This window comes from Carcharodon carcharias, chromosome 11 (genome assembly GCF_017639515.1).
Source record: "Carcharodon carcharias isolate sCarCar2 chromosome 11, sCarCar2.pri, whole genome shotgun sequence".
NCBI classification, from domain to species: domain Eukaryota; kingdom Metazoa; phylum Chordata; class Chondrichthyes; order Lamniformes; family Lamnidae; genus Carcharodon; species Carcharodon carcharias.
In genome coordinates, this window is record NC_054477.1 from 58,126,996 (window position 1) to 58,154,260 (window position 27,265).

Below are 27,265 nucleotides of genomic sequence, written 5' to 3' on the forward strand. Positions count from 1 at the left end.
CTCGAATTCCCTTTGTATAATGGCACTTTGGGTGTACCTACAATACAAGGACTGCCACAGTTCAAGAAGGCAGCTCAGCACCACCTTCTCTAGGGCAGTAAAGATTGGGCAATACATGCTGACCTTGCTAACACTGCCCTTGTGCCAAGAACAAATAAAAAAAAGTTAAATGACGTGACAGCAGTTTGAGCTGCAGGTAAGATGTGTAATTTGGGCATTTTTGCTCATAATCTGTTAACCTCCATAGCGTCACATGCTTCTGACCATATCTCTGCCCATCTATTGCTAAAACCTATGCCTTTCTCACGTCCAGACTTGACCATTGTATTGCTAACCCAGCCTGCCTCCCACTCTCCATTAAATTCAGCTCATTACAAAATTGTGCAGTCTGTACCTTAAGCTACATCAAGTGCTGCTTGATATTATTCCTGTCCTTACCTGACCTAAGTTTGGTCCCTGGTCTCCCAGTGCTTCAGATTTAAAATTCTCGTTCTTGAGTTTAAATCTACCCACGTGCTGCATCACCCTGCCAAGCTCTTTGTTCTCCTGGGTTCTAGTGCAGCTGTCTTTCTTAAAAATTATCTCTTCCTTTTAGACCCTCTGACCAAGCTTTTGACCCCCCTTTCAAATATATCTTGGCATTTTTTCCCCTTTATAGCTCTCTAGCACTTCGGGATGTTTTTCTGTGTTCAGTGTGCTAAATAGATATTTTAGCTGATCTGACTATTTTAAACTTCGATCAAGTAGCGATGACTTTCACTGAGTGTTGTGTAAGTGCTAAAGCATGCAAAAGACTAGATTTTATAAAGTCACTTGTGGGTTATTTGAATATTAGAATAATCATCCATCTGCAGGCCCAGAGTAAATTGCTGGTCTGTCTTTCCCTCATTATGCTATGTGAACTAAGTTGAAACTTGGTCACATTGTTTCTAATCTGTTCCACCAAGAGCCTATTTACTTGAATATAGAAATGATAATCTTGCTTTATAATGCAGGGGGATGGAGCTTGTTGCCTATGAGGGTGGTGGAAGTGGCGATGATGAATCATTTCAAAAGGAAATTGTTTGGGCATTTGAGAGAACTAAACTTGCCGAGTTACGTCGATTGAACAGGGAAATGGGACTAACTGGATTGCGTTACAGAGAGAAGGCATGGACTCAATGGGCTGAATGGCCTCCTTTCATGCTGTGATGACAGTGAAAATTCACTTTTCCTTTGAGTGAAGCTGGTTTGGAGACCAGAAGGTTGATTGGACAAGGGTGTCCAAATTTTTATTTTATTCATTCACATGTAGGTAAGGACAGCAGATTTCCTTCCTTAAAGGACATTAGTGAACAAGATAGATTTTTACAACAATCAGCATCATTAGACTTTTAATCCCAGATTTTAATCTGCCATGGTGGGTTTCGACCCAGGTCCCCAGACCATTATCCAAGATCTCTGGATTACTCATCCAACAACAATACCACTATACCACTGCTTCCCCTGAAATAATTCAATCTCCATTTTAAGGTCCTCCCTTGAGCCATTTCACACAAATTTCCATTGTAATTTCCAATGCCCATATTTATTATGGAAATTGCCCATGTAAACTTGTCACAGTATAATTGTACAGTCTTGTAATGGTGATGCCCCAGCAGCTCCCAAGTTTAGATGAACAGTTATTTTAATCATGGAAATAGGAATTTATAATGGAAAAAATTCTCAATGTGGTGACAAATGCAAGATACATTGATTGTCTAAATATTGTGTCAGACTTGTTTGATCCTCACATGTACATGATTGGTGGAAAAATGGCAGGGACACAATTAAGCATCTGCTGTGGGGGTAGTTGATTTCAAGTTTCACATTGCCTAATCAATGTAAAGCGCCTAAAGAGATTCACCAGGCACCCACAGCCAAAAGCTACTGAAAAGCACTGCTAAGATTTTGGACAAAGACTTTATGGAACATTTGTAGCTCGTATTTCATAATCACAAAAAAGAAGGATGCTATAGTATCTATGCCAGTGCTAGGTCTTCAATTGCAGAATCTAATTTCATTTTCATGATCTTTTTCCTTCTTCGTCTTTTGTAGAATTATAAAATTTCACAGCATAGATGGAGGTTTTTGGACAATTGCATCCCTGTCAGCTCTCAAAAAGAGCTAATGAATCGGTACTTTGTCCTGCACTTTCTCCATATTCTTTGAATTTTTTTCTCCAAATATTTATTTTCTAAACCAGCAGCATCTCATGCAGCAATAACTTCTAAAGAAAAAAATCCTTTAGCTCTTCCTTCATCCTTTTGATGATGATTTAAAATCTGTGCCTTCTATTTAATTCTACAATCAATGAAAATAATTTTTACTGATTTAATTCCGTCCTATTCATAATTTTGGACACCTTTTCATATAAAAAAAAGGCACATGTTTCTTATACCTAAAGTCACAATCCATGTCCTTGGCATTCTTCTTAAAGGTAACATGCTCAAAACTGGACACTGTATTCAAATAGGTTTAACATGACTACTTTGCTTTTGTATTCTATACTATTTTTTATATACAGTACCCCCATATCTTTTTTGGTTTGATCAATTTGTCCCTCAACTTTTAAAGTTCTTACCTTAACTGCTAAGCCTCTGCTTTCCTACTTCAAAGATTTATAATTTGGTTTGCATTTTTTCTCTTTCCCCTTAGGTGTTCCCAGGTTAGCACCACTGCTTTATGTATGTGATTCCACGATTGGATAACATTTGCTAAATAATAAGATAAAAGCAAAATACTGCATATGCTGGAAATCTGAAACAAAAACAAAATTCTGGAAAAACTCAGCAAGTCTAGCAACATCTGTGGAGAGAGAAACAGAGTTAACGTTTCAAGTCCATATGACCCTTCTTCAGCTCTGAAGAAGGGTCATGCGGAGGCGAAAGCTTCAGGTTCAGAGCTGGAGAAGGGTCATATGGACTCGAAATGTTAACTCTGTTTCTCTTTCTACAAATGCTGCTAGACCAGCTGAGTTTTTCCAGCATTTTCTGTTTTTATTTGATAAATAGTCCTCAGTGTGCTATGAATTGCACTGACAACCAATTTAAGATTGTCAGTTGGGCTCACAATGTGGTGCATTTGCATGTACTGGAAGCTACATAGATTAATATATAGGGCCCTGTTCTTTGCAGACAGAATGAACATGTACATACATCGTACCTGTTTCAGCTAAACAAAATAAGTGACCGCCTTTCGCTGACTCATTCCTCAGGACAGTGCCTTGACCAATTACGTCAAGCTGCCTAGTTTAAATGGCCTCTCTTCACATACAGTACAAATTGTTGTTTTCCCCCTTATAATGGTATTCTTGTGAGTGTCCTGATGAGTGCAAGACGAAAGCTTAGAGATGTCTCTTTTTTTCAGCAATACTCAGATTACATTATTTGAACATGACTTTCACAAGTTTCTGTACCTAAAGTTATACTTGGGGATTGATGATGAACAGCCTATTTAATTAATAAAGAAACTCTAGTTACTTTGCCAGTTTAGTTTGTTAAATACACCTGAAGTTCCAACGTACCACATTTCTAATATATGGAACCTTCACAGATCCAGTGATACTTGCAATTGTTTTATGAGAAATTTAATCGTAACAATTTTCCTCCTCAAATATATTCAGTTTCTCATTTGTCTTTATTTAATTTATCTCCCATATATATTCTCTCTCTCTCTTTTCCTTTTTTCCCCCTTCCCCCTCTCTCTAATGAAACTGCTGATTTTAATATTGATTTCTGGACCTACAATTGCTAGGTGCCTTCCAGTGTCTACCTAGGTAGTCTTTGTTTGAATATTAACAGTGTGTTTCACTGTGAAGCATCGCAGGTGAGGAAGTTTCTGTTACCAACTGACACAAACACATGCACTTTCCAACAAAAGTCACTGAATGGCAAGCAAGAGGTACAATGCAGAATTGCTACTTTTGACGACAGATGAGGGAGTAAAACTGGCTGAATGATGAACAGTGAGAGATTTCATGTTTAGAATTTACCACTTAAAAATCAAGAATCGAGAGGGAGAATTGCTGCTTAAATGTAGCAGTGGAGGCACTGAGGGTGTTATTATTAGCTATTGATGTTGCATTGTTTCACTCCCTTATGACAACTCTCCCATTCAGCTTCCTATGACTGCTACTAATGATTTTAAGCTGTGAAGGTATATTTATTATATAATTTTATTTAGTCATCAGTTTCCCAAATGTCTCATTCTGCGCAATGAATTGCTAGTCCAAACTATTCAGGATTAGTAATTCTGTAATGTAATCTTGTGGTGAAGTTGTATGAAAGTGTAGACATTGAAGTTGTGGTTTACATTAGCAGTGTTTTTCAACTTCACAAAGTCACCTAGTTTGGCCTTAGAACACTTCCTATGAAAATGGATCATTTAGCATCCATGCCAATTGATTGTGTCTTTTTAACTCTAGCTGGGGGCTAGGGTTTTGATTTTCAAATCTTGTCAAGAATTCTTTTTCCTCTCTCCCTAGCCCCAATAGAGAAACAGCTGATCTCCACTAGATACCTTTTCCCTATGGTTGTATGAAATAGTGAATTTGGTAGAATTAAGAATTAAAGCTGTATTTTCCACTGTATGGCGATATGTTGACACTGCAGTACACCACACCACTTCACTGTCCCCGCAGTGTGCCATCAGCTGAATTGGGTTGAAATAGCCTGGGCACCCTATTAGTATGCTGTTTGACACTCCTTCATAGCGTACTACAAAAAAGATGTACAACAGAAAATAGAGTGTAGTGGAATGGAAGTGAGAATTGGTGCATTTAATTGTCACAGTGAAAGGTGTACACACATTTTCATCAGATGGTTGAGTTAGTTTAATCTGTTGTAACATGACTTATTAATTTAAATTTTCCCGATTGGAAAAATTAGACAAACATAATGCCAAATTTCCCCCTTCACAAGTATGTTTTCCACGTGCAAAGCATCAGGAGAGGTGATGCCTGCCTGGAAGAGGCAAGATATTTATTAAAATAGGTAAATCAGCCTCCCACTGTCTTGCATTGTATTTCTTAATATTCATATGCAATCATATGGGTGGCTACCTGGATGCTAGATAATAGTAAATATGCAGAAATTGACAAAAAGCATAGTAGTGTTAAATGTTTTTCATGTTTATTGATTTTTTTGTTTTCTATTAGCCCTTAGGCCTCCTTCGGATTATCAAAACTATTCAGCCATTCTTTAGCCTTTGTACTTTTGTTCATGGGATGTGGGCTGCACTGGCAAGGACAGCATTTATTGTCCAAGTCTTAATTGCCCTTAAGGTGGTTGTGAGCCACCTTCTTGAACTGTTGCAGTCACTGTGGTGAGGTACTCCCCCAATGCTGTTAAGCAGGGAGTTCCAAGATTTTGACACAACAACGATGAAGGAATGGTAATATAATTCCAAGTCAGGATGGTGTGTGATTTGGAGGGGAACTTGCAGATGGTGGTGTCCCCATATCCCTGCTGCCCTTGTCCTTCTATACCATCGAGTTTGGAAGTGCTGTTGAAGAAGCCTTAGAAAGTTGCTGCGATACATCTTATAGATGCTACACATTGCAGCCACGTTGAGCTGGTGGGAGTGAATATTTACGGTGGCCAAGGGAAGCTGATCAAACATGCTGCTCTGTCATGAATGATGTTAAGCTTCTTGTTTACTGTTGGAGCTGTACTCTTCCAGACAAGTACAAGTATTCCATTATGCGCTTGACTTATGCCTTGTAGATGGTAGAAGGTCTTTGGGGAAACAGGAGGTGAGTTCCTTGCCACAGACTTGTCCTATGTCTTTCTGCTACTAGCTCCATTATTATTGCCAACAACAGGGAATCCCGGTCTGATTTTTTGGAGGAAGAGAATGAGGGAAAATGGTAGTGGGTGGGTGGGTGGCGGTGGTGGCAGGAGGAAGCAGGGGCTTAGTTGGGCCCCATGAAAAACAGTGTAGGCTGCATCGCAGGAATTCTATTCACTTGCTGGTACCAGCACACCTGCACCTATAGAGGTGTGCATATTTCACTTTGACATGTATTAGTGCCTGTAGAGATCCCTATTCCAAAAGGAAATTGGGATATCTGATTACTCCCCATCCCAGTTTGCAATGCTTCGTGGTACAACATGAAAGAAGCTGTGCCATGTGATCAAAAGTCAGCATTCTCTAATATTATTTTGGCAGGTACCTGGCAGTGGCTGGGAGTTATTCCCCTCATGGGCCTGACTCACCAGACATCCAGATGAATAACTGTACCATCTGGTGTAAGGGTACCGACAACTGGCATGCAACATAGAGCTGGCGTGGTCAGTGACTGAACTGGTCAGCTGTGACCTGAAACTTGCAACCTTGCGTGCTGACCTGTGGTAATGCTTTGGAGCAGCGAAGGTGGCCATCTTCATCACAATAACCTCATGCAGCACCAGCTGTACTTTAGCAGCCATTTGTCCCTTGCCTACAGACTTCTACTTGCAATGTACCGCTCCTTTCACTATGGTTTTGCCTCACGTTTTTTACCTTTCTACCTACAGGTTTGCCAAAGGCTTCTGGTGGCTGAAATGCCTTTTGAGCCTCTCCTAAGCGTGGTAAATAATTTGTCATCCATATTCTGACACCTGACTTTATTTATCAGTAATTCACCTGCACCAGAATTTCTATACCCACTGCACTTTAAGCAGATTTGCCCTTTAATCACTTCATCAGCTGGTTGAGCTTATTACCTATTTCAAATCATTCTTATTACAGTCTTATTGTTCCTCTGTTTAAAAAGAAGAAACATTTGTCAGTGCCTCTTATGAATCATAGCTCTGTGTTGTAGCAGTCATCACATTAGATCTTTGAGTTCTATCTTGCAGCTAAAACAAATTTTAAACAATGTGCGTAACTTTGTACTTGCATTTAGGGATGGAAAGATTTTAAAAGTCATCAAAGATATGGTATTGGGGAAACATAATTTTAGCCATGTTATGCTGTAATAAAGAGCTAGAAATGTGAACAAGCTTCATGACTGCTTGAAATGTATTTTTGGACTGTACATTTCAGCTTTGATTATAACTCAGTGGTTGTCAGACTGATATGGTGGTAAGATGGAGATGCTCAAATGATTGAGAGAATAGTGTACTAAGATAATCTGCCATTTTCCATCGAGAACATTAAAGAGAACTGGTTAGCTGGAGAAGTTCTCCCAGAACAAATAAAATGTTGCTCATTTAAATGGAGAACTTGAGTTTACAGGGTTTTTGTATGTATTTGGTTTGGAGTGGAAATAATTTGGAGTGAGAAGGGCGCAAAGTATAAATAAAGAAAGATAAAGATACATATTAAATTAAGAATTACTTCAAAACAAAATGGTGAACAGATTAAAATGTTATATAGTTAACTTTAATTTTAAAAATAGAGTGCTGATGATATTCAGAGAGCTGCTTTCCAATAGAGCTCTTTCTGCATGGTGCAGTTTAATATCCAAAAGCAAAGTCAGAATGAGTGAAGCAACTTGCGTTAGCTAATCTAGTCAGCTCTCATGATTGGGTCTTTCCAGACAATTTTTCAGGTGTTTGAATTTTTAAATAATAAATAATGTTTTAGGTTATCCCTAATTGTTTTCAGTATTTTCTATTCCTTTATTTTTTGTGCTAGACTTTCTTCATGGTTAAGAAAATGGGCTGAAGGTCTCTTTCCAGGAATCATAAGCTCTGTAGCTAGACAATGAAAAGCATACGAATGACTATGTTTTGTGTACTTTTCTTCCCCAACAACCAATAACATTTAAATAGCTCTCATAAGACAGTGGAGTGAGAGCTTTACATGAGGGACAGGGGTATATTGAGTAAGGAGTGGGAGAAAAAAATTTAAATACTGTTGGGGGAAGAAAATGTAAGTACTGTTGGAGAGAGACTTCCAATGGGAGGCAAAATAGTAACAGAAAAAATTTCCAAAGAACATGGTTGTACTGACTAAAACAATGACTTGCACTAGCAGAACAGAATAAGTGGACAACAAGTGGTAATGCAGAGTAATAGCAGTGTAGGTGTGGGCTGTCATATTTGGTTGGGGAAGTTTGCTCATGTAATATAAAGGGAGATATTGGAGGGACCTGAAACAAGAATTATGAAGTTATAAAATGGAGTAGAGAATCACTAGAGCTTGTTGGATGTTTGGGACAATGGGGTGGATTGAATAAATTGGGCAAAAAAGGGAGGACGATAAAGAGAGGATTCAAGAAATTACCCTTGAGGTGATATAGATATAGATTGGGTTTTTGGTGGCAGAGGGAAGGCAGGTGAAAGGTGCATGTGGAAGTGTTTCAGAGACACAAAATGTTGCCTGGGGTTGTTGTGAGCTCTAGACTCTTCTTGATATCTCAATGGTGTGCTGTAGTGGAGCTGTGAGAACTTCACTGGGATTCAAGAAAACATTTTAACCATTGTGATGAGGTGGAAAATTTCATCATTTCTTTACATTTAATTTTTATGTGGTTGAATATTTTTGTGACACATCTGTGAAGAAAACATAGTTTGCACTAAACTACTACATAAAGCAGTCATTGATCAACGGATGATTTGAGTTCAGAAATATGTTATGTAATTGATTAATCCACATCTAAATGCTTCGTTCTATTACTTTGTTTAACGGCACAGTATATACAGTATGTGGCTGCACTGCTGATTCTTGGCAGAAGAGGGAGCTGTTGTCTGAAATAAATTCATTTAGGTGAAATTGTTATACAATATGAAAACAGTTGAAAATTCCTATTTATGTAAAGGGGTGTCAATTATTTAATGCCCTTATTACTTGCTTAGGCTGCTGTTTTCAAAATATGTTTGATGCCAAAGTTACTGACTAATTGTTCAATTCTGTTACAATCAGCTTGTGTTTATATAGGCACTTTGTGTCCCTCCAGATGTCACAGAATTATTCATTTTTAAAAAATAAAATCAGAGCAATTACTCTTATATGATAAAAGGTGTAGCCAATTTAGTCAGCAAAATTTCACAAACAGTAAGTACGTTGACTAACCTGTTTTTGATGGTGTTGGTTGAAGGGAAATGTTGGCCAGGCCACTTGTGAGAATTCCCATTCTTTTCCATAGCACAGTCTAATCAATTTTGGTCTACCTGATCCATGGGAAGAGGCAGACAGAGCCTTAGTTTGAAACCTGAAGAAGAGTCATACAGACTCGAAATATTAACTCTGTTTCTCTCTCTACAGATGCTGCCAGGCTTGCTGAGTTTCCCAGCATTTTCTGTTTTTTTATTTTGCTTTTAACTTAGTTTAATGTCTCATTGGAGCTGCTGCACCTTTGACATTGAACTCTTTCAATACTGCAGTAAAGAGTTAAGAGCATTTACTTTTCTTTTTGTTTTAAATGATTTTGCGCCATCAGTAAGACCACAGCTCTGTAACATCACCCAATTAGGCTCTGTCTCAGCTCATCTGCTGTTGAAACCCTCATTCATTCCTTTGTTTCCTCTAGACTCGAATATTCCAGCATACATGTGGGCTGGTCTCCCACATGCAATCCTCTGTAAACTTGAGGTCATCCAAAACTCTGCTCGTGTCATAGTTTACACTAGGTCCTGTTCGCCTATCACCCTTATGTTTGCTAACTAACATTGGCTCCTGGTCAAGAAACATGTTAATTTTAAAATTCTCATCCTTGTTTTCAAATCTTTCCATGGCCTGGCCCCTCTCTATCTCTGTAATCTCCTCAGATCCAAAATCCTCCCAGATATCTGCGCTCATCTAATTCTAGACACTTGATCATCCCCAGTTTTAATTGCTCTGCCATTGGTAGTGGTACCTTCAGCTGCTTAGGCGCTAAGCTCAGGAATTCCCTCTCTACACCTCTCCGCCTCTCTACCTCTGACCAAGCTTTTGGCCATCTGACCTAATATCTCCTTATGTGGCTCAGTGTCCTATTTTGTTTTATAATGCTCCAGTGAAGCCTCTTGGGACATTTTCTTACATTAAAGACATGATATAAATATAAGTTGTTGGTTGGTGCTCCAAAAGCAGTGATCCTTGTTCAACATATTTCCTTTTGCTCATGCATGTAGCTGTAAAATTACACTGTCAGCCGCGTATGAGAGCTTCAGTATTTCTGTTAACCAATTCAAAATAAAACATTAAATTTTGTTTTCTGCCAATTTGCATGTTTAGTGACAAAAGAAGATCAGTTATAATATTTTATTTTCCTCTTCCACAGGCACCCCCATCCATGGTCAGTCATGAACAACGTCAACATGCAGAACACATATTCCTGTCATTTAGAAAATCAAAATCACCATTTGCAGTATGTAAACACATATTAGGTAAATCTGTCCTGTTTCTATATGCTTAAAATCAAGATTACTAAAGGATAATTCTCAGTTCCCTGCTTTTAATTCTGTTTGCACGTTCTGCATAAAGCCCTGAGGAAATCATCCCGTCATCAGTTATGAAAACGTACTGAAGTGTGTAAGATAACAGAGCCTCTGCTTCAGCGTTCTTTTTTTAATGGGATTGTCAAATTTGATATATTTTTTTCTCTCTCTCCATGTGTGTCTAGCTGAGCCATACACCTGCTACGGTATGAGGGAATAGGTAGGCAACCTACTGTCTGCCTTCTGCCATTGTTAATCTTCAGATAGTCACTAGTTTTACTAAAGTAGCCTGGTGATAACTCCCCTGTTTTTGTTTAAGTTCTCCCCTACCATGGCTAGGCACACATCTTTCAACAGTTCTCCACATCAGCATGGTTAGTATTAGGATGTGGCAAGAACTGAATTTGTTCCTCCACTCTGCTCCTGCAGATTGCTGCTGCTGCATGTTTAAAGACTGTTCCCATCAATGTGTGGCTATGTTTTTGAATTTTGAATACAGCCCACAAGTGAATTGGCATTCACTTTTTATATATCCTATGGACAGTAATGTTGACAGTTCTATTGGTCAAATGTTATGATTTAGGTTCACAGATGTACCAAAAGATGATTTGAACTGGGGATTGGAGTGGCTGTGCAGGCTGTAAGATCTTGTGAACTAAGTCTTAACTTATCTTGAAGCGTCCCACAATTCACCTTGTGTTGGAAATTATTAGTGAGGTCACAAGCTGTGTGGAAAATAGAAAAAATCATATTGGTATACCAGCAGTTGCTGTTCTGATGTTGCAATTAAAGTACATTATTGGAACAAAGTAGAGGGACTTGTAACTGACCTGGAAATTCTTGGCTGACTCTATGAAATAGGAATTAACTAATAGGAGCGACTTAGTTCTGTGGGTGAGATTGAAGTTCTGTAACATAGGTCAATGTACAGAGATTTGGATATCAGATATTGGTAGATCTAAATCCAAGTAACAGTGCAAACGGTCATCAGCTTTAAGTTTGTCAACATAACTAAAAAAACTTTTATACACTATTTATTCTTAAGGAAATGGTAATTTCTCCCCGTTCCTTTTCTCATCTGCCATACCACTTCCTGACTGAGCTGATAAATGACCTTGCCTCAAGTTTCTCTAGTGTGGTTCTTTAAACAGTTGGTAAGAAGGTTATGAATATATTTAATTTAGCTGTATGTTCAGTTACCCTTTGTACTTTGGGTGAATGGCCTCCTCAACTGTAGCTGAGAATGGCACCTCCCATGTGAAGAATTGCGGGTGTTTACCCAGGAAGCAGCGTGATGATGTGCTCCAATTCCTGCTATTCTCATTTCCTGTTTTGGCATAGATATTGATGCATAATGCAGTTGGTGAAACACTTCCCATTATTGATTGTTATGTGGAATATGCCGGTGTTATACATAATTATACTGTATAATTGGTAATCAGGAATGATGGTTGTTGTCTAAATTTTTTTGGTGTCTTCTTTGCAGAAACAAGTAAAGTTGACTACGTTCTTTTTCAAGCTGCCACAACCATAATGGAAGCAGTTGTGCGAGAATGGGTACTCTTGGAAAAAAACAGCATTGAATCACTACGGACATTCCTATTAACTTACGTCTTACAAAGGCCTAAGTGCGTGTAAACTATGTAAATTGAATCTTGCGATATAATGAGAATTCATTATTAAAGTAGCATACTCCAGCGGTTTGATTTTTGCAACTTTTCATTTATAGTAATGGATTTCAGGTTTGTTTGGAGTATATTTCAATATTTGTGATAGATGTTCCGACTGATTCTCTCTCCATGTAGCGTCCGCATTGTCCAAGGGTTATGCCATAATATCACTGTGGGGCAAGGTGAGGAGGTGGGCCCCAGCCGGTACGGGGACTAAACTCATGCTGTTGGTGTTATTCTGCCTCACGCTTTAGCCATCTAGCCAACGGAGCTAACTGTCCCCTCATTCCAACTGATTACTCTTTATTATAATCCAAGTGCAAAATAAGCAAATTGTCAGGTTAATTAATTAGACTATTTGAATCTGTTTAGTGGGTTTTCCTTAAAGCATTAAACCTTCAAATCAGAGGAGATTTTCTTTTTTTGGGGACTTGCCTGTTTAATACTGTGTTATATCAGAGACTTTGAATTGTGGCAGTGTAGTCTTTCATACCAGTCCAAGACAAGACTTGCAACTACTAATGTTGAACTGCGATCACAAAGCCAGTCGGGACCCCGCCTAAGAAAAATAGTCCCAGTGCAATAGTATTGCTGGTACATGATTGTTTGAAAAAAATACCATGGAGTTTTTTTAAAACCCACAGTTGTCCAGTTGTTTTAAATTTAACTGGCAGCTGGTGAACTTCTGTTTGAATACACGTTTGTAGACCTTTACCTTTTCCCCTTTCAGTAGAAATTTAGTACAGATATCAGGAAGTATTTCTTGATGCTGATGTTCATCAGCTGGACTGGGTTGCCTGGAAGAGTCATTAGGTTAGGACACTGGATCCATTTAAGAAATGAATATGTGTTGTAATGGGAAGATGATAGGGTTGGTATTCTGTAAGGTTGAGTGCAAATGAACTAAAAGACATTGATGTGAATTTGTTTTAACATAAGGTTCTTTGCATTTGATATTATTGATCATAGTTATTAAGATTAATTGTATACCTACCATAATTTTCTCTTGAAAGTAGTTAATGTGTTTATTATTTCTTTATAGCCTTCAGAAATATGTTCGAGAGCAGATATTATTAGCAGTAGCAGTAATTGTAAAGCGAGGCTCATTAGACAAAACCATTGTCTGCAACAGCATCTTCCATGAAGTCAGCCACTTAATAAGCAGTGGTAACCCAGCAGTGGTAAGTATTCACTGCTGCCTCTTGGTTTTTACATTGTTGCCTTTATTGCTATCTTTGTTAGTAGTGTTTTATTTCTGTGCCCTTTTGTCACATCTCAGATGGTTTTACTTTTGCTTTTTGTTTTTCTCTCTTCACCATCTCTCTCCTGGTAGCCCCTGTAGGGCCAGAGGCAAGAACATTTTTTCAGTTGCCAAAAATTGAATATGGGAGCAATATCCCAGTGTATTCTGGATGAAGAAATGATGGAAACCCTACAACTTCTCACCCATCTCCACAAATCCATCATTCTATCCAACTCTACCATGAGACCTAACACATTTTCTGTTTGCAACCTTCCCAACCCCAGCTGCATCTCCAATCTGACATTGTCAGCTCTTCACCATTTCTCCATATTGTTTTAGCTCCTGGACACCCAACATCTCGTCTTCAGCCACACACTTGTTGACATTGCAGACTCATCCAGAGTAATGGCACTTGAAGCTGAACATCATCCATGACTTAACTATTCGCTCAGTTAACACCCCTGCTGATGGATTGGATGTTCACCACATCTCTCGCTGGAACACTGTGGCTACAGCATGTACAACCTGTAAGGTGAACTGTAGCAGATTTACCAAGGTTGCATTGACAACATTTCCCTGCAACCTTTAGCACCAAGAAGAATGAAAAAAGCATGGAAACACCCTCCACATCCAAATTTTCCATCAAGACTCCCACCATCCTGATATGGATATATATTGGCAATCCTTCATTGCTGATTGGCCAATATTTTGGAATTTCCCACCTAACACCATATTGGGAACACCATAATGGTTTGATCCCTCTGTACCTCTTATTTGTGGCCTACTTCCCATTCCATGCTCCCTCCACCCCACCAACAGTTGCTTCTTCAGCTACTATGCCAAGAACCTCTGGAATTGCTCTGCTCAGTGTCCATCTCCCATGTTTTGAGATATCTCTGTATATAAGGAACACTCAAAAAATATATATAATTTGTTGCTCTCCCTTCTTTGGCATTGTTCTCTCACTGCAACCCCCCTCCACCCTTCTAAACTACTGTTATCACCTTGGTTGTTAAAATACTCATTTTCCACTCTACTGTTTTCACTAACTACTACATCTTTAAACCTCTCCATTTTCCCAAATTCTTGAATATGCAATTGTTACATAAATATACACATCACTGTTTCCTGTTTGGATCCCTTCAACCTGATCTGTCTTCTGCCCATAAACTCTAAGATCACTCTGGTAACAAAAGGCAAGGTGATGCCAGCTTCAATCATCTCTTCGTCATGATATCCTGCAGGCACCTTTGACTAGTCCTCTGTAGCACTTCTTCGTTGGTGATGCTGTCTCTCCATGTGATGTCTAGGATTTTGCGTATGTAGCACTGGTGGCAGATGCCCAACTTACGTGACATTTTGGCTGCTCCATGTCTTGCTGGCATACATTGTAATTGGTACTACTATCAACATGTAGAGTAGCAGGTTCATGGCAATTTTGATGGTGTTGGACGTCCAGACTTGTAAAGCTGTTGGAAAATCGATGCTGCTTTGCTGATTCTTGTGTGGCCGTCGATTTCTACATCACCCTCCCTGGAGATGTTGCTCCCTGGGTAGTGGAAGTGGTTGATGTCCTCGATGTTCTGTTGCCCAGTGGTGATGGGGGAGGGCCTTGTTGCTGTCCAGTTGTCATTGACTTGGCCTTCTTGCAGCTGATGCATAGATCAACCTTGGTATTGCTACTCTCAAGACTGATGGTCATGTCTTGGAGCATGCATGATTCTTCGGTCAGTAAGGTGATGTCATCTGCGAAATTCAGGTATGTCAATTGGTGGTGTTGCCACAAGCTGCCAAAGCCTGCACTCACCTTCGCCTTCCTCATGATGAAATTAATAATGAAGAAGAAAAGGAATGGGGAGACTATGCAACCTTGCTGTAATGATGTTGAAGGAATACTTGGTGCCTGTGCTGACCTCGACACAGCAGCTGGAATCACAATATAAGGCTTTGAAGATGTTAAACTGCTCCGGGATGCCACACAGTCTTGTGATGACCAGAGTGACTGCCGATGCAAGTTGTCAAAAGCTTTGAAATCAAAGAAGTTGATAACTAGTGGCAGTGATACTTTAGTCTCTGCTCTGATGTTCCTCAGATTAAAGATCTGCTCATTGCATGCTCTGCTACCTCGGAAACCTGCCTGTTCCTCACTAAGGATACTGTCTACTTCTGCTTTTGATCGGTTGAGCACCATGCTGAAGACCTTGCCAGGTACTGACAGCAGAGTTCTGCCCCTCCAGTCGCTGCAATTTCCTTTCTTTGGCAACTCTACAATTAGTCCTTGCCTGCAGTCATCCAGGACGTCCTCTGCAGTCCAGATCTTGTTGAACAGGTCTCTGAGCTCTGTTGTAATGGTGTTCTTGTCATGTTTCAATAACTCTGCTGGTATCACGTCAATCCCAGGAGCCTTGTTGTTGTTCAGGCTCTTGATGGCTTTTTGGACCTCTGACGTGGCAGTTTCTCCAGGGTGACGTTCAGCTGCTAAGCTGCGGTGCTGTCATTGAACTGGAACGTGGAGCTGGGATTGGACTGGGTGATGATCTCCCAAAAGTGTTCCATCCACCTTGCCTCCTGCTCCTTGTCTGTCAATAGCATCCTGCAGTCCTTGCCCTTGATTGATAGTTGTGTAAACATTACAGTATAAAATTTTATTAACATCCAGTAGAAAGTAAACTGATACCATATGCCAATGTGGCAAAGAATGGGACATACTTGATGGACATCCCTCTAATCTTTCCATGGTGAATATATTTGAAGTTAGCAAATCAAAGCGTTTATCTTTTAAAGGGCGTGGTATTAGATTTTACATCACTATTTGTAGAAGAAATTAGTATTGTCAAAGTTTATTCAAAAATAATTTGCTGAGAGAAGATATTCTGACCTGTGCTTTTCAAAAAGTGCTAGGAAGAACTAATATTTCAGTTCTCCTGCTTGGGAAATACAGAAGACATGGAGAACAGGCCTTTCTTTGGATATCTGCAATTATACTGAGCATAATTGGCCTTCCTGACCACATGCTAATCCTGTGATACCCAGCATCTTAAGACAGTCAATACTGAACTTTTTATTGGCCGCAATCTTGTATCTTAACACTGTATAGAATGGTGCATGAGTGTTTCATATGAGGCAATATAAAAACATGTGACTTTATGTTCAGTATTTTGTTCAACCTAATGTTGGATGGTACTAGAGAAGGAAGTAGTACCATATTGGGTGCAGCAGACTAAAAGAATTAGGAGTAATACGAAAATAGGTTTAGAACGCACGCACGTAAATGCACAAAGTATGGTAAGTAAGGTTGGTGAGCTACGGCAGAAATGGCCATGTGGAAATATGATTAAGTAGCAATATTGGAAACGTGGCTTGAAAATGGTCTGGACTGGAAACTTGAATATTCATGAATACAAAGTGTTCAGAAAAGTTAGGGAAGATAAAAAAGGAGATGGGGTGGTAGTATTGATGAGTGAAGATGATGTGTTGGAAAAAGAGGATGCCCTTGACAGAATCTATTTGGTGAGATTTGAGCAGCAAAAAGGGTATGATCACGCTACTGGGGGTATTCGTTATGCCTCCAAATATTTAGAGAGGGAACAAATCTGCAGGGAAATCACCGAGGTGCAGGAACAATAGAGTGGTGGTATTGGGCAACTTCAATTAGCCAAATATTGTTTGGGATGATGTTAGAGTAAAGAAAAAAGAAGGGGAATTTCCTTGACCGGTATGTTCCTGGTCCAACTAGGAATGAGGCATTGCTGGATCTGATGCTGGGAAATGAGTTGGGCCAATTGGACCAAGCATCTGCAGGGGAACATTTAGTTAAGAGTAGTCATTGTATCAAAAGGTTTAGATTAGAAATGGAGAAGAGCAAGGAACGATTTAAAGTAGAAATTCTAAATTGTAATGAAGCTAACTTCAATGGATCTAGCCATTGTAAAATAGAACTACAGACTGACAGGAAAAGCTGTTATGAAACAAAGTGTGACCTTTAAAGAGGAGATATTTATGAATGATCTGAATATTGGAATACAGAGTAAAATTTCAAATTTTGCCAATGATACCAAGCTGGGGTTGTTCTTCTTGGAGCAAAGGAGAAATCTGATTGAGGTGCACAAGATTATTAGATTTAGATAAGGTAGACAAATAAAAGCCGCTTAGCTGATGGCACAAAGATTAGGGAACACGGATTTAAGGTTTTAGGCAAGAGATACGGGGGGATGTGAGGGAGAACATTTTTATGCAGCGAGTGATAATGACCTGGAACTTGCGGCCTGTAAGGCTGGTAAAATCGGAGACGAAGATTATCAAAAATCTGATAGGACACAAACTTGCAGGGGTATGGGGATATAATGGGGGAGCCAGAATGTGAATGGATTGTCTACAGAATGTTGGCATGGACTCGATGGGCTGAGTGACCTCCTTTTGTACCATAATGACTGTAGACTCTGTAAATCTGTAGCTGAAGTCAGGTCTGCTTCACAGAGGTCATGATTTTAACTCTGAACCAAGATTGGAGTAAATATTTCTGCACTCTTTCCACATAGGAATTTGCTGTGAAACAGCTGCACCAAATGGAAGTTTTCAACTGTAATGGAAAGGAGACATTTGAGCATTTATCAATGAAAACTGACGAGTACCAAACCCAGTCTGCATCTTTGCATAAGCTCAATAACCTTAATACCTGAATGTATGAAGTAATTATTTGATGCTGGAACAAATGTCCCCTTAAAACAAATTTCCTATTACACCATTGATAATTGGCATTAACCATAGATGCCAGTCACTTTATTAATTAATTTTCAAATTGACTGACTGGCACTCACACCTTAACACCAGGAGCAAGCATTTCCCCATAACACCATTTGGAGCAAAAACATAAATGTGTTTATAATCAATGGGGTTATAATATTTTTATATTGCACTTAGGAACTACGCTTGCACCATATTCCCCCACCCCCCTATTCAAGTTCCTCATTATGTCATATTGAAGGATGTTGTCTGATTTTAGATTTGCTTGTCACAAAATTAACACTCATGATGGCTTTTACTGATAAAAATATTAGCTTATTATGAGTTCTGGCTTTCAAGTCGAAAGTGACAAGATTATGAACGAATTAATAATGGTGGAAAAATTATGAATCAACCACAATTTTCACAGAACCAATTGGTTTATGAAGTATTATTAGGCATTGCCCTTTTGTCCCATGTTAAAATTTGGCTCCTATCTATACTGCAAATATATAATGCTAGTGTGCCTTAATATTCTGTGACTGGGCCTGAATACACTTCAACTCAACTTAAGCTACCAAGGTCAAGGTATCACTCATGAGTGGCATTTCTGAACTGAAATGTTGCAGCTGACCCAACAGCATTACTTCAGCTGTTGTGTGCAGCTGTATAAATAGAAACACACTGGTAACATACTTGCAGTATACAGTGATTAACTAGGTAGGAAGACGCACAGCAATTTCCCTCTAGACATTGGCTTCACAGACATAGCTTTGAACATTAACACTTCTGCAGACCCCACCTTGGCACCATATGGTCTGGGCTTCTAGCCAGTCACTTTGAAGTTGTAACAATGCTGACAATGATCTTGGGATAAATCTACAGGGGGAGAGGAAGCATCGAGATTGATTCAAAATTGGCATTTGAAGAATGCTCCAGTTTCCCCCTTGAGTTGTTGCATGACTAATGCATGATTTCACAAATTATGTGGGCAATACTAAAACTGTAACAAAGCCTTTTTCAATCCTCTTGTATTCAGCTGCATTATCTTTATAATTTACTGGGAAGGAGCAATTTAAAATCTTGTTTTAGGTTTCTGCCAGTGTGTATTGATTAGAGAAAAATTGAACTCCATGATGAAAATACAGGTGAATTTACTGTTCGTAGGATTGGTATTTATTGGTGCAGACATGATGGCACAAATGCTTTTTTAACATGACCCAAAGCTCCCTTTGCTTCAGCTGTTGTTTTTTGCCAACATCATGCACACTTATGTGCCAACAAGTGTTTTCAGATCTTCTGCCACTGGTCACCTCTACATCCCATTCTTCTTCTGTTCTATTTCAGTAGTAGAACCTTCAGCTGTCTAGGCCAGACACTATAGAACTCTTTCCCTAAATTAAGCTGCCTTGCTGCTTTTCCATTCTTTGAAAGACTTTCAAAAATCCTACCTTTTGAATATTGCCTTTGGTTAACTCCCTTATCATTTTTATTTTTACTTTTATTCAGCCTTGAGGCATTAACTACATTAAAGATGCTAATACAAATGATTAAATTCATACTGAGTTACGGTTTCACTGTTCTTGTCTGTGACTGAGGTGCAGCTTTTGACATAGTCCAACATGTCTTCCTCATTGTCCAGGTTATTGACTTCCTGGGTTCTATTGCTAACCTATTCAGATATTGCCAGATGCTGTCTGGCACTAGATTCTCTTTCCACCCTGCATCATTATCTCTGACCCCAAGGATCAATCCTTGCTCCCCTCTGCTTCCTCATTGCCATGCTGTCCCTTGAAGGTATCATTGAAAAAATGAGGTATGCTTCCTCTGTCACCTCTACAGTTCCTTCTGCTACCACGGTGATGTTGGATTGCCTGTCGACATCCAATTTTAGAGCAATAGTTACCCAAGTAAACATTGGGAAGACCAAAAGCCATCATCATAAGCCCAGTTACAAATTCTGTACCCTCAGCATGGATTTCTTCACCTTCCCCAGACACTGCGTTTAAACTGTCTGTTTGCAATACTGAAATCATATTTGACCATGAGCTGAGCTTCTGAACCCATATCTTCTTTACAAAGATGGCTTACTTCTGACTCTGTAATATTGTTTACCTCTGTTTGTACCTAGTTCAGATAACCTCCGGACTCCACCATTTTAATGCTCTTGATGGCTTGGAGATAGGGCTTTCTACAAGATGCACTGTAGGAGTTCACCCAGGCTCCATAGACAGCACCTTCCAAACCCATGACCGCTACCATCTAGAAGGACAAGTGCAGCAGACAAATGGTTCTCTTCCAAGCCACTCAGCAGCCTGACTTGGAAATATATCGCCATTCCTTCACTGTTCCTGGGTCAAAATCCTGGAACTCCCTTCCTAACAGCCCTGTGGGTGTACCTACACCACATAGACTGCAGCGGTTCAAGAAGGCAGCTCGCCGCCACCTTCTCAAGGTCAATTAGTGATGGGCAATAAATGCTGGCCTAGCCTGAAACACCCACGTCCATGAATGAATTTTAAAAAATTAACTGCAACTCCTTCCATGGCCTATTTCATTAAGCCACTGCATCCTTTCAGTCCTCTGCAGATTCTGCATTCCTTTCACTCGCCCCTTATGGACTTCAACTCCCCCAACCCGAACCTTCATGTCACCATTAATAATTGTACCTTCAGCAGTTAAGACGCTATTGGTTCTGCAGATCCATCATCGCCTCCTTTTAGGACCTTCCTTGAAGCATACCTCTTTGACCGAGCTTTTAGTCACCTCCTAATATCTTTTTAGTTCCTTATTTATGTTTGTCTAATTAATCTTCTGTGATGTGCCTTGGGATGCTTTTCTACAATAAAGGTGCTTTGTAAATGGGAATTGTTGGTTTCTGACTAATAACTTGATCAAACAGCAGTTATTCATGTGCTGTTTGACTAATGGGGCTGTCATAGTGGAACTGAATTCTTTCTTGCTCTGATGTCCATACATGCATATTTCCAGCAGGGCACTCTTGATAGCAGTTAAGACACAAACTTGTCTCACTTCCTCAATGCAGGGACAGTGGTATCAGTTATGGTGCCCTAACTGCCATACTAGCTGATGTCTGAACTTGTGCCGTGGATCTCTATGATCAGTTATTGATTGGATAACCTTACTAAACAGTTTGGACAAGTGTTGCCTCCTAGTTGTGGCCTTAATGCCCAAACTTATTGATAACTCAGCATTTATATTCTTAAGAATTTTCTTACTTGAGAAAAGTGATTTTTTGGGAAAGTTTTGAACCTGAAGTCAAATTGCCCTGCGTGCTGTATATGTTTGGTTCAATTTCAACTTGGCTCATATGGTCGCACCCTCACCTCTGCGTAATAGGATTTTTGGTTGAATCCTTGACCTGGGACTGAAGTTGACAAGCCAAGCTGGCATTCTAATGCTGGACTACCTCAGTACACATTGTCCGTGTCATTAGAGCAGTTGTTAAAGATATAGGATGTTCAAGATACAATGGTGGTATTCAAAGAATCTGATTTTCTTCCAGTGTTCTGGTCAACATTCCTTCCTCTAACGAACAACATGAATACAAAATGATTAACTGATCATTTCTGGAATCTTTCCTGAGCGAAGTGACTGCCATGTTTATCTACATAATCACTCCCACTGAGATGTGTGAATTTTGCTTTCCAGTTTTCAGTTTTTGATTGTTATAGATGGAACCCAGATAACATCTGTCATTCCAAGTCAGCTCTAATCACATCCATTCTATAGAACATCTGACCTAATGTTAAATATTCTCAGTTATCTTTAATGTTAACCGTACTAAGTTTATACAGCCCATGCCTGTGATTTTTCTATGACACAGTTACAAGTTCTAGGAGTCTAATCACATTTGTAAAAAAAAATGTGTTTATATGTAAATTTACTTTTTGAATGAATAGTTTAAACCAGGAGCTTTTAATTAACCAAAGTTTAAGAGCCAAAATTCCAACAGTGAATCAAAATTTTAGAGCTAAAATTCCAACAGTGGGTTGTTTGAGGGTTGCACTCTCACTATAAGGCAACTACATGTTAATTTTTTAAATAAAATACATGGTGTATAACTATAGTAAGTGTTATAAAGATAGCACTTCTTATCATGATTTTCCCTTTGTGTTGTTTAAGCAAGACTGATAGATGTAATTAATGAAAAAACTTGGCTTCCAGTGAGTTGTTCTAACTCTTTCTTGAAGGTAGATGGCACTATGGCACTGTTCTCTATGGCACGCCCGCATGAAGGTCAGGGAAAGTTGCTACTATTGCCTGTTGCTGCCTTTGGCATTTCATTCTAGCTGTTACAGGTTCTTCCACTTCTTGACCTTTCTCCCCCTGCCCATTACCCCTTTCTCTTCGGATCCTTTTCTGCGCACCATTGATTCCAACTTCCAATAGCCACCTCCCCCACTGCTGCCTCTTGCCCTTTCATTCAGGCTCTTGGGACGTTAGGGATGATGGTACCAAAATGCACTACTGCAATATTTGTTGTCTGTGTAGTTTTTTTTTAAGTTGTAGCTACTGCAGTTCAAATTTTAATATTTCTTGAATTTACCTTGCAGCAGACATTGGCCTGTTCAATCCTAACAGCATTATTAAGTGAGTTCTCAAGTTCCACTAAAACCAGCAATATTGGCCTCAGTATGGAGTTCCATGGAAGCTGCAAAAGAATATTTCAGGTAAAGTTTGTGTGCCAATATGTATCCTCGAGAAATTAAATATATATATATTTTAGAAAATAATGAAACTAAATGTCTCAGTGGACAAACCTACGTGTCGAACTATCTTTGAATGGACCATTATTTCTGACTTGATCTGAAACTTGTAATAACTTTATCCTTGAATATTTAATCATTTAATATTTTAAAGCATTGCATTTTATTGCTTTTCGTCATCTTGGACTCAGAAGATCATCGCTAGACCAGGGTGCATGTGTATCATGGACTTTGGCAGGATGCACTTGTCCCATGGACTTGTGGTTATCTTTTCACTTTTCGTATTGTCTTTACTGAAACTGGCATATCTGAAAGCCTTTGCAACAGTGACAGAAAAACAATGAGCTAGACCTGAGAAGGAGCTAAATGTTTTGAATTAAACTAGTGGGAAACTAAATAAAGGTCAGGAGCAGCTGGAGTGACCTTGGCTATTTTATCCTCTAATAGTTTTGAAATATGAATGTATAAAGAACCCCAAATGGGAGAATGCCAATCAGCCTGTTGTCCTTTTGTTGCTGGCAGTAGATGTTCTTGGAGTTATCTATTGTAACCACCTTTTCCTGTACCTTTTATATACAGAATAATCATGAACTCCCATATAGCTTTGTTTTTTTTTTGTTTTGACTTTTCATAATATTTGTAGCAGGCCTCAGAGAATGTCTTACTAACTCTCCATCTCCTTCCCAATCATGTAGCCTGTGTTTGGAGCTTTCATTTGGAGTACTACGTGTTCACGTTTTTTTTGATTTTCTATTTTTTGGGGTACAATTCTGACCTCCCCAGCCAATGACCATTGCATTTGAGTGTCAGAAGGCTGTTTAACCATAGGTTGCATCACAAGAGAGCCCAATCCCATCTTTATTCAATGTCTATATGCTCTTCCAGTAGGATTATTAATTAAAAGTCAGGAAAAAGAATCCTGCCTAATTTTTCCCCTCCTGGGCTAAGGAGGGGGATGGGCACCATGGTCAGTTGCAACGACTCTGCTTTTATCCTGGCTAAGATCAACTAATTCTGCACAAACCAGGGAATGACCATCATATTTTGCTGATCTGTATAGCTCAAATATTCATTTGGTGAATTAGGTTAGCTCCCTTTCCCATGGCAGCTGATCCAAAAAGGGGAGGGCATCAATCTAACCCACCTGAAACTCTACAGTGCTGTCTGTATAATGCTGCAAGTTGCCTAATTGAGATAGGAATGAAGGAGAAAAGTAGGGAAATGCATGCAGAAAACAGGCCACAATATAGCATTGTACTTTCACTTGCAACTATTTCAATTGTTTTCCAGTGATGTTTCTTTTCATTACATTTTCTGAAAAAAACATGCATAGTACTATGCAATAAATAGACAGGATCACTAAGAAAGCTTTTAAGCCTAGCTTTTTAAAAAAAATCACAAAGTCAGAATCAAAATACATATTAGTATTGAATTTAACTAGATTATGTGTGTTTATTTTTGTTCTTGTTACCGAAAATACAGGAAGATGACCTTCGCCAAATATTTGTTTTGACGGTTGAGGTGCTTCAGGAATTCAGCCGACGGGAAAACCTCAGTGCTCAGTTGTCTTCTGTATTTCAGCGTTACCTTGCACTAGCTAATCAAGTCTTGAGCTGGAACTTTCTTCCACCGAATTATATCCTTTCTGGTGTGTGGGGGCATGTTGTGTTCATTTGTTTGTTTTGAGATTGGAGGGATGATGAAGATTGGCTGTGTTTTAGAGAATATTTTTAAAATCTATTTTGGCTGAGGTGAAGTTCCACTTTCACTCCTCTTTTAACTTAGAGATAAAGATGCCATCTTTAAGCAATATGCACCACAAAATTCCCAAGTAAAATTTCTGTTCTGCGCTGTTAGTCTGTATCGGCCAAAGTAGCAGATGGGCTACTGCACCCTTGGCTGGAGAAGGGTAAATGATCTGGAGTTCCAACACCAGATTAATGATCTCCTTCTGATGGAATTTTTTGTGTGTGGATAATTGGGTGAGAACAGGATTGGATTTCATTGTCATGGCCCCCACCCAAAATCAAATACGCAGCCAAAACTCAAATCTGAAAATATGGACTTGGACGGAGGGCAGTATATGTCCTGTGGAACAGCACCAAGCAAGTGTCTTCTGGAGTGGCGAACAATAGGAGAAGGAGAAAGTATTGTAAATTCCACAGGTTGGCATTTAATTTGGTTATCTTAACCATTTTATAAGCTGTGGTTATTTAAAAAATAAATTCTGTATAACAATGATTGAAAATTGCTTGACCCTTGAGTGCACAAGTCACAGTGGATTGCTATAAAATGTTGGGTTTAATAAGTATGTGGAGTCTAGGTATAGCCTACGGTAGGAATAAAAATGCTGTTGACCTTTATGTTAGATTGCACTATTACAGGCAGAAAGATTATGGTATTTCTGTTAATATTTACTCTGATCATATATCTCTAAACAACTATCTATCGCTAGTTCTTTGAGAGTTGTTGTGAACTACATAGCTCAGTAATCCTATGGTGCCAAAATTGTCATCAGTACATTAGTATGAATTGTCTTACTAAAAATAACAGGATGTGACTGCTAAATATTGCAGCTGGTTAAAATAGTGCCAATAAATCTAACTGCTTTGAAGAGATCACAAGTTGTCTAGCGTAATTCTGATCATTTGAGGCAAGTGAACATGTTAAGATTTGATCATTTGTCTTTAATTCCAGTTGTTAAGATGACTGTAATTTAATGCTTTTCCACCTCATTATTTTGAGGAAAGTGTTTTTTGCCTATGTTTTAACAAACTGAGAAACCCATGACTTTGCACGTGAGCAGCTGCCTAAAGTGATCATGAAGAAATTTTACAGCTTTATTACATCCCAGACATCCTAAATGACCTTTGTTATAGTTTTATTCAACAGTTGGTATTAAGGTTAAGTATTGGTTGTATGGATCCAACTTTTATTTTAGACCACTTAACAAGAGCCTTGAAAAATGTTGTGCTTCTTATACTGATGTTTTTGAGAAAAATGATTTTGTTTTAACTTGAATTCTCTTAAATGCTGTTATTTGTGATATAGGCTTATAGCTTGAATTATAATTGTAAAATAATTGCATGCCAAATGTTGTAACTTGTGACTTAAAAAGATGCAAAACTAAATTACTACCTGCATTCTTAGCTAACTGAGAGCATAGATTTTGACAGAGCACAATAAAATCTGTGGAATGCCTCCCAAGTCAGAAGAGCCAAACAATGCATGAGTGCAGCACACCCAAGCTATATATAGGTGTTCCTTTCAAGTAGGATGCTCTTCAGCTGTGCCGTTATTATTATGTGCACTTCACAGTTTTCTCTAAACGTATAAAGTAATTATCACGTAACTTCAGTCAGAGGTAAATTTTGCCAGACCTCCAGCAGCAATAGTCAAGAGATATTGCTAATAGGTACGTAGAATTTTTACTTTGTTTAAATTTCCCATCACAAAAGAAATTTAGCTTCAGAGATTATTGTCTGATCCATTTGAAATAGTATGTTAAGATCAATTTTAGTATTTACTAAAGAAACCTAGTTATATCTTTTTTACTGTGCCTGGCAGCAGTTTTACATTGTTGGTCATTTTGAGTAACTACTTCTAGAGGAGCTAAAGTATTGATGTGAAATTGTGCTGGTCATTTGCCAGTTTGTTTTTTTTAATAAAACATAAAATATTTTTAAGTCAGCTATAAATAATGGCAATCAGACAGTGTAATCTGCCTTTTCTTCTCGTCATTGTGTCTGTAGTGTTTGTGTGTTGCTCGGTCTTTTATACTAAAATGAAAATCAAAATAATGCTGGCAAATTTCTTGAAATTCCACATGTGACTTTGTGCATCTGTGTGCTTGAAGTCTCTGCATTTTGTAACAACTAAAATACATATTTTAAGAACTTTTGTTTGATTCCAAGGTTGATTGAAAAATTCATTAAAGCTGGCATTTTACTTTCCTTGAAAATACAGCTGAAAAGTTATATATGTTGAATCTGCTCATGCTTGTTTAAAAAAAAATTGTTTATATAGCACCTTTTGCACCTTAGGACATTGCAAAGTGTTTCACAGCCAATGAAGTACTTTTGAACTGTAGGCATATTGTTTTCAATAAACGTTGCAATCATTGTGCATAGCCAAGCCATCTAAACAGCAATGAGATAAATAAATAGGTAATTTGTTCTCAGTGATGATTTCAGGAGTAAGTGTTAGCCACTGAAGATATCCCCTGCACTTCTTTGCATGGTGTCATGAGAATTCACCCATCCCCCTGAGAGGGCAGGTGGAAGGGGCTTCAGTTAACATTTCATATGAAAGTCTGCATCTCTGACAGTGCAGCACACCCTCAGTATTGCACTGAAGTATTCATCTTGATTATGTGCTCATGCCTCTGGAGCAGGGCTTGAACCCATGACCTCTGACTCAGGCAAGAGTACCACCACTGAGCCAAGACTGACATCTGTTGTTAGTACATGTGCAGTGTCAAAAGAGTGCCACAGACTGACTAACTACAGTTTGTCATTAATAAATACATGTTTA

The 27,265-nt window shown here is 38.8% G+C and overlaps 1 protein-coding gene across 2 annotated transcripts in view; it reads left to right on the forward strand.

Moving 5' to 3' along the window:
* Positions 1 to 27,265, forward strand: part of xpo4 (exportin 4) — a 152,262-nt gene that overhangs the window by 42,051 nt on the left and 82,946 nt on the right. Inside the window, exons 2-7 of one of the 2 annotated variants that reach the window (XM_041199084.1) lie at positions 10,211 to 10,316; positions 10,553 to 10,587; positions 11,854 to 11,995; positions 13,080 to 13,218; positions 22,580 to 22,696; positions 24,215 to 24,368. In XM_041199084.1, coding sequence (XP_041055018.1) covers positions 11,901 to 11,995; positions 13,080 to 13,218; positions 22,580 to 22,696; positions 24,215 to 24,368 — 505 coding nt within the window. In that variant the 5' untranslated portion in view covers positions 10,211 to 10,316; positions 10,553 to 10,587; positions 11,854 to 11,900. The remainder of the gene's footprint in view (positions 1 to 10,210; positions 10,317 to 10,552; positions 10,588 to 11,853; positions 11,996 to 13,079; positions 13,219 to 22,579; positions 22,697 to 24,214; positions 24,369 to 27,265) is intronic. The other variant, XM_041199083.1, reaches the window with a different exon arrangement.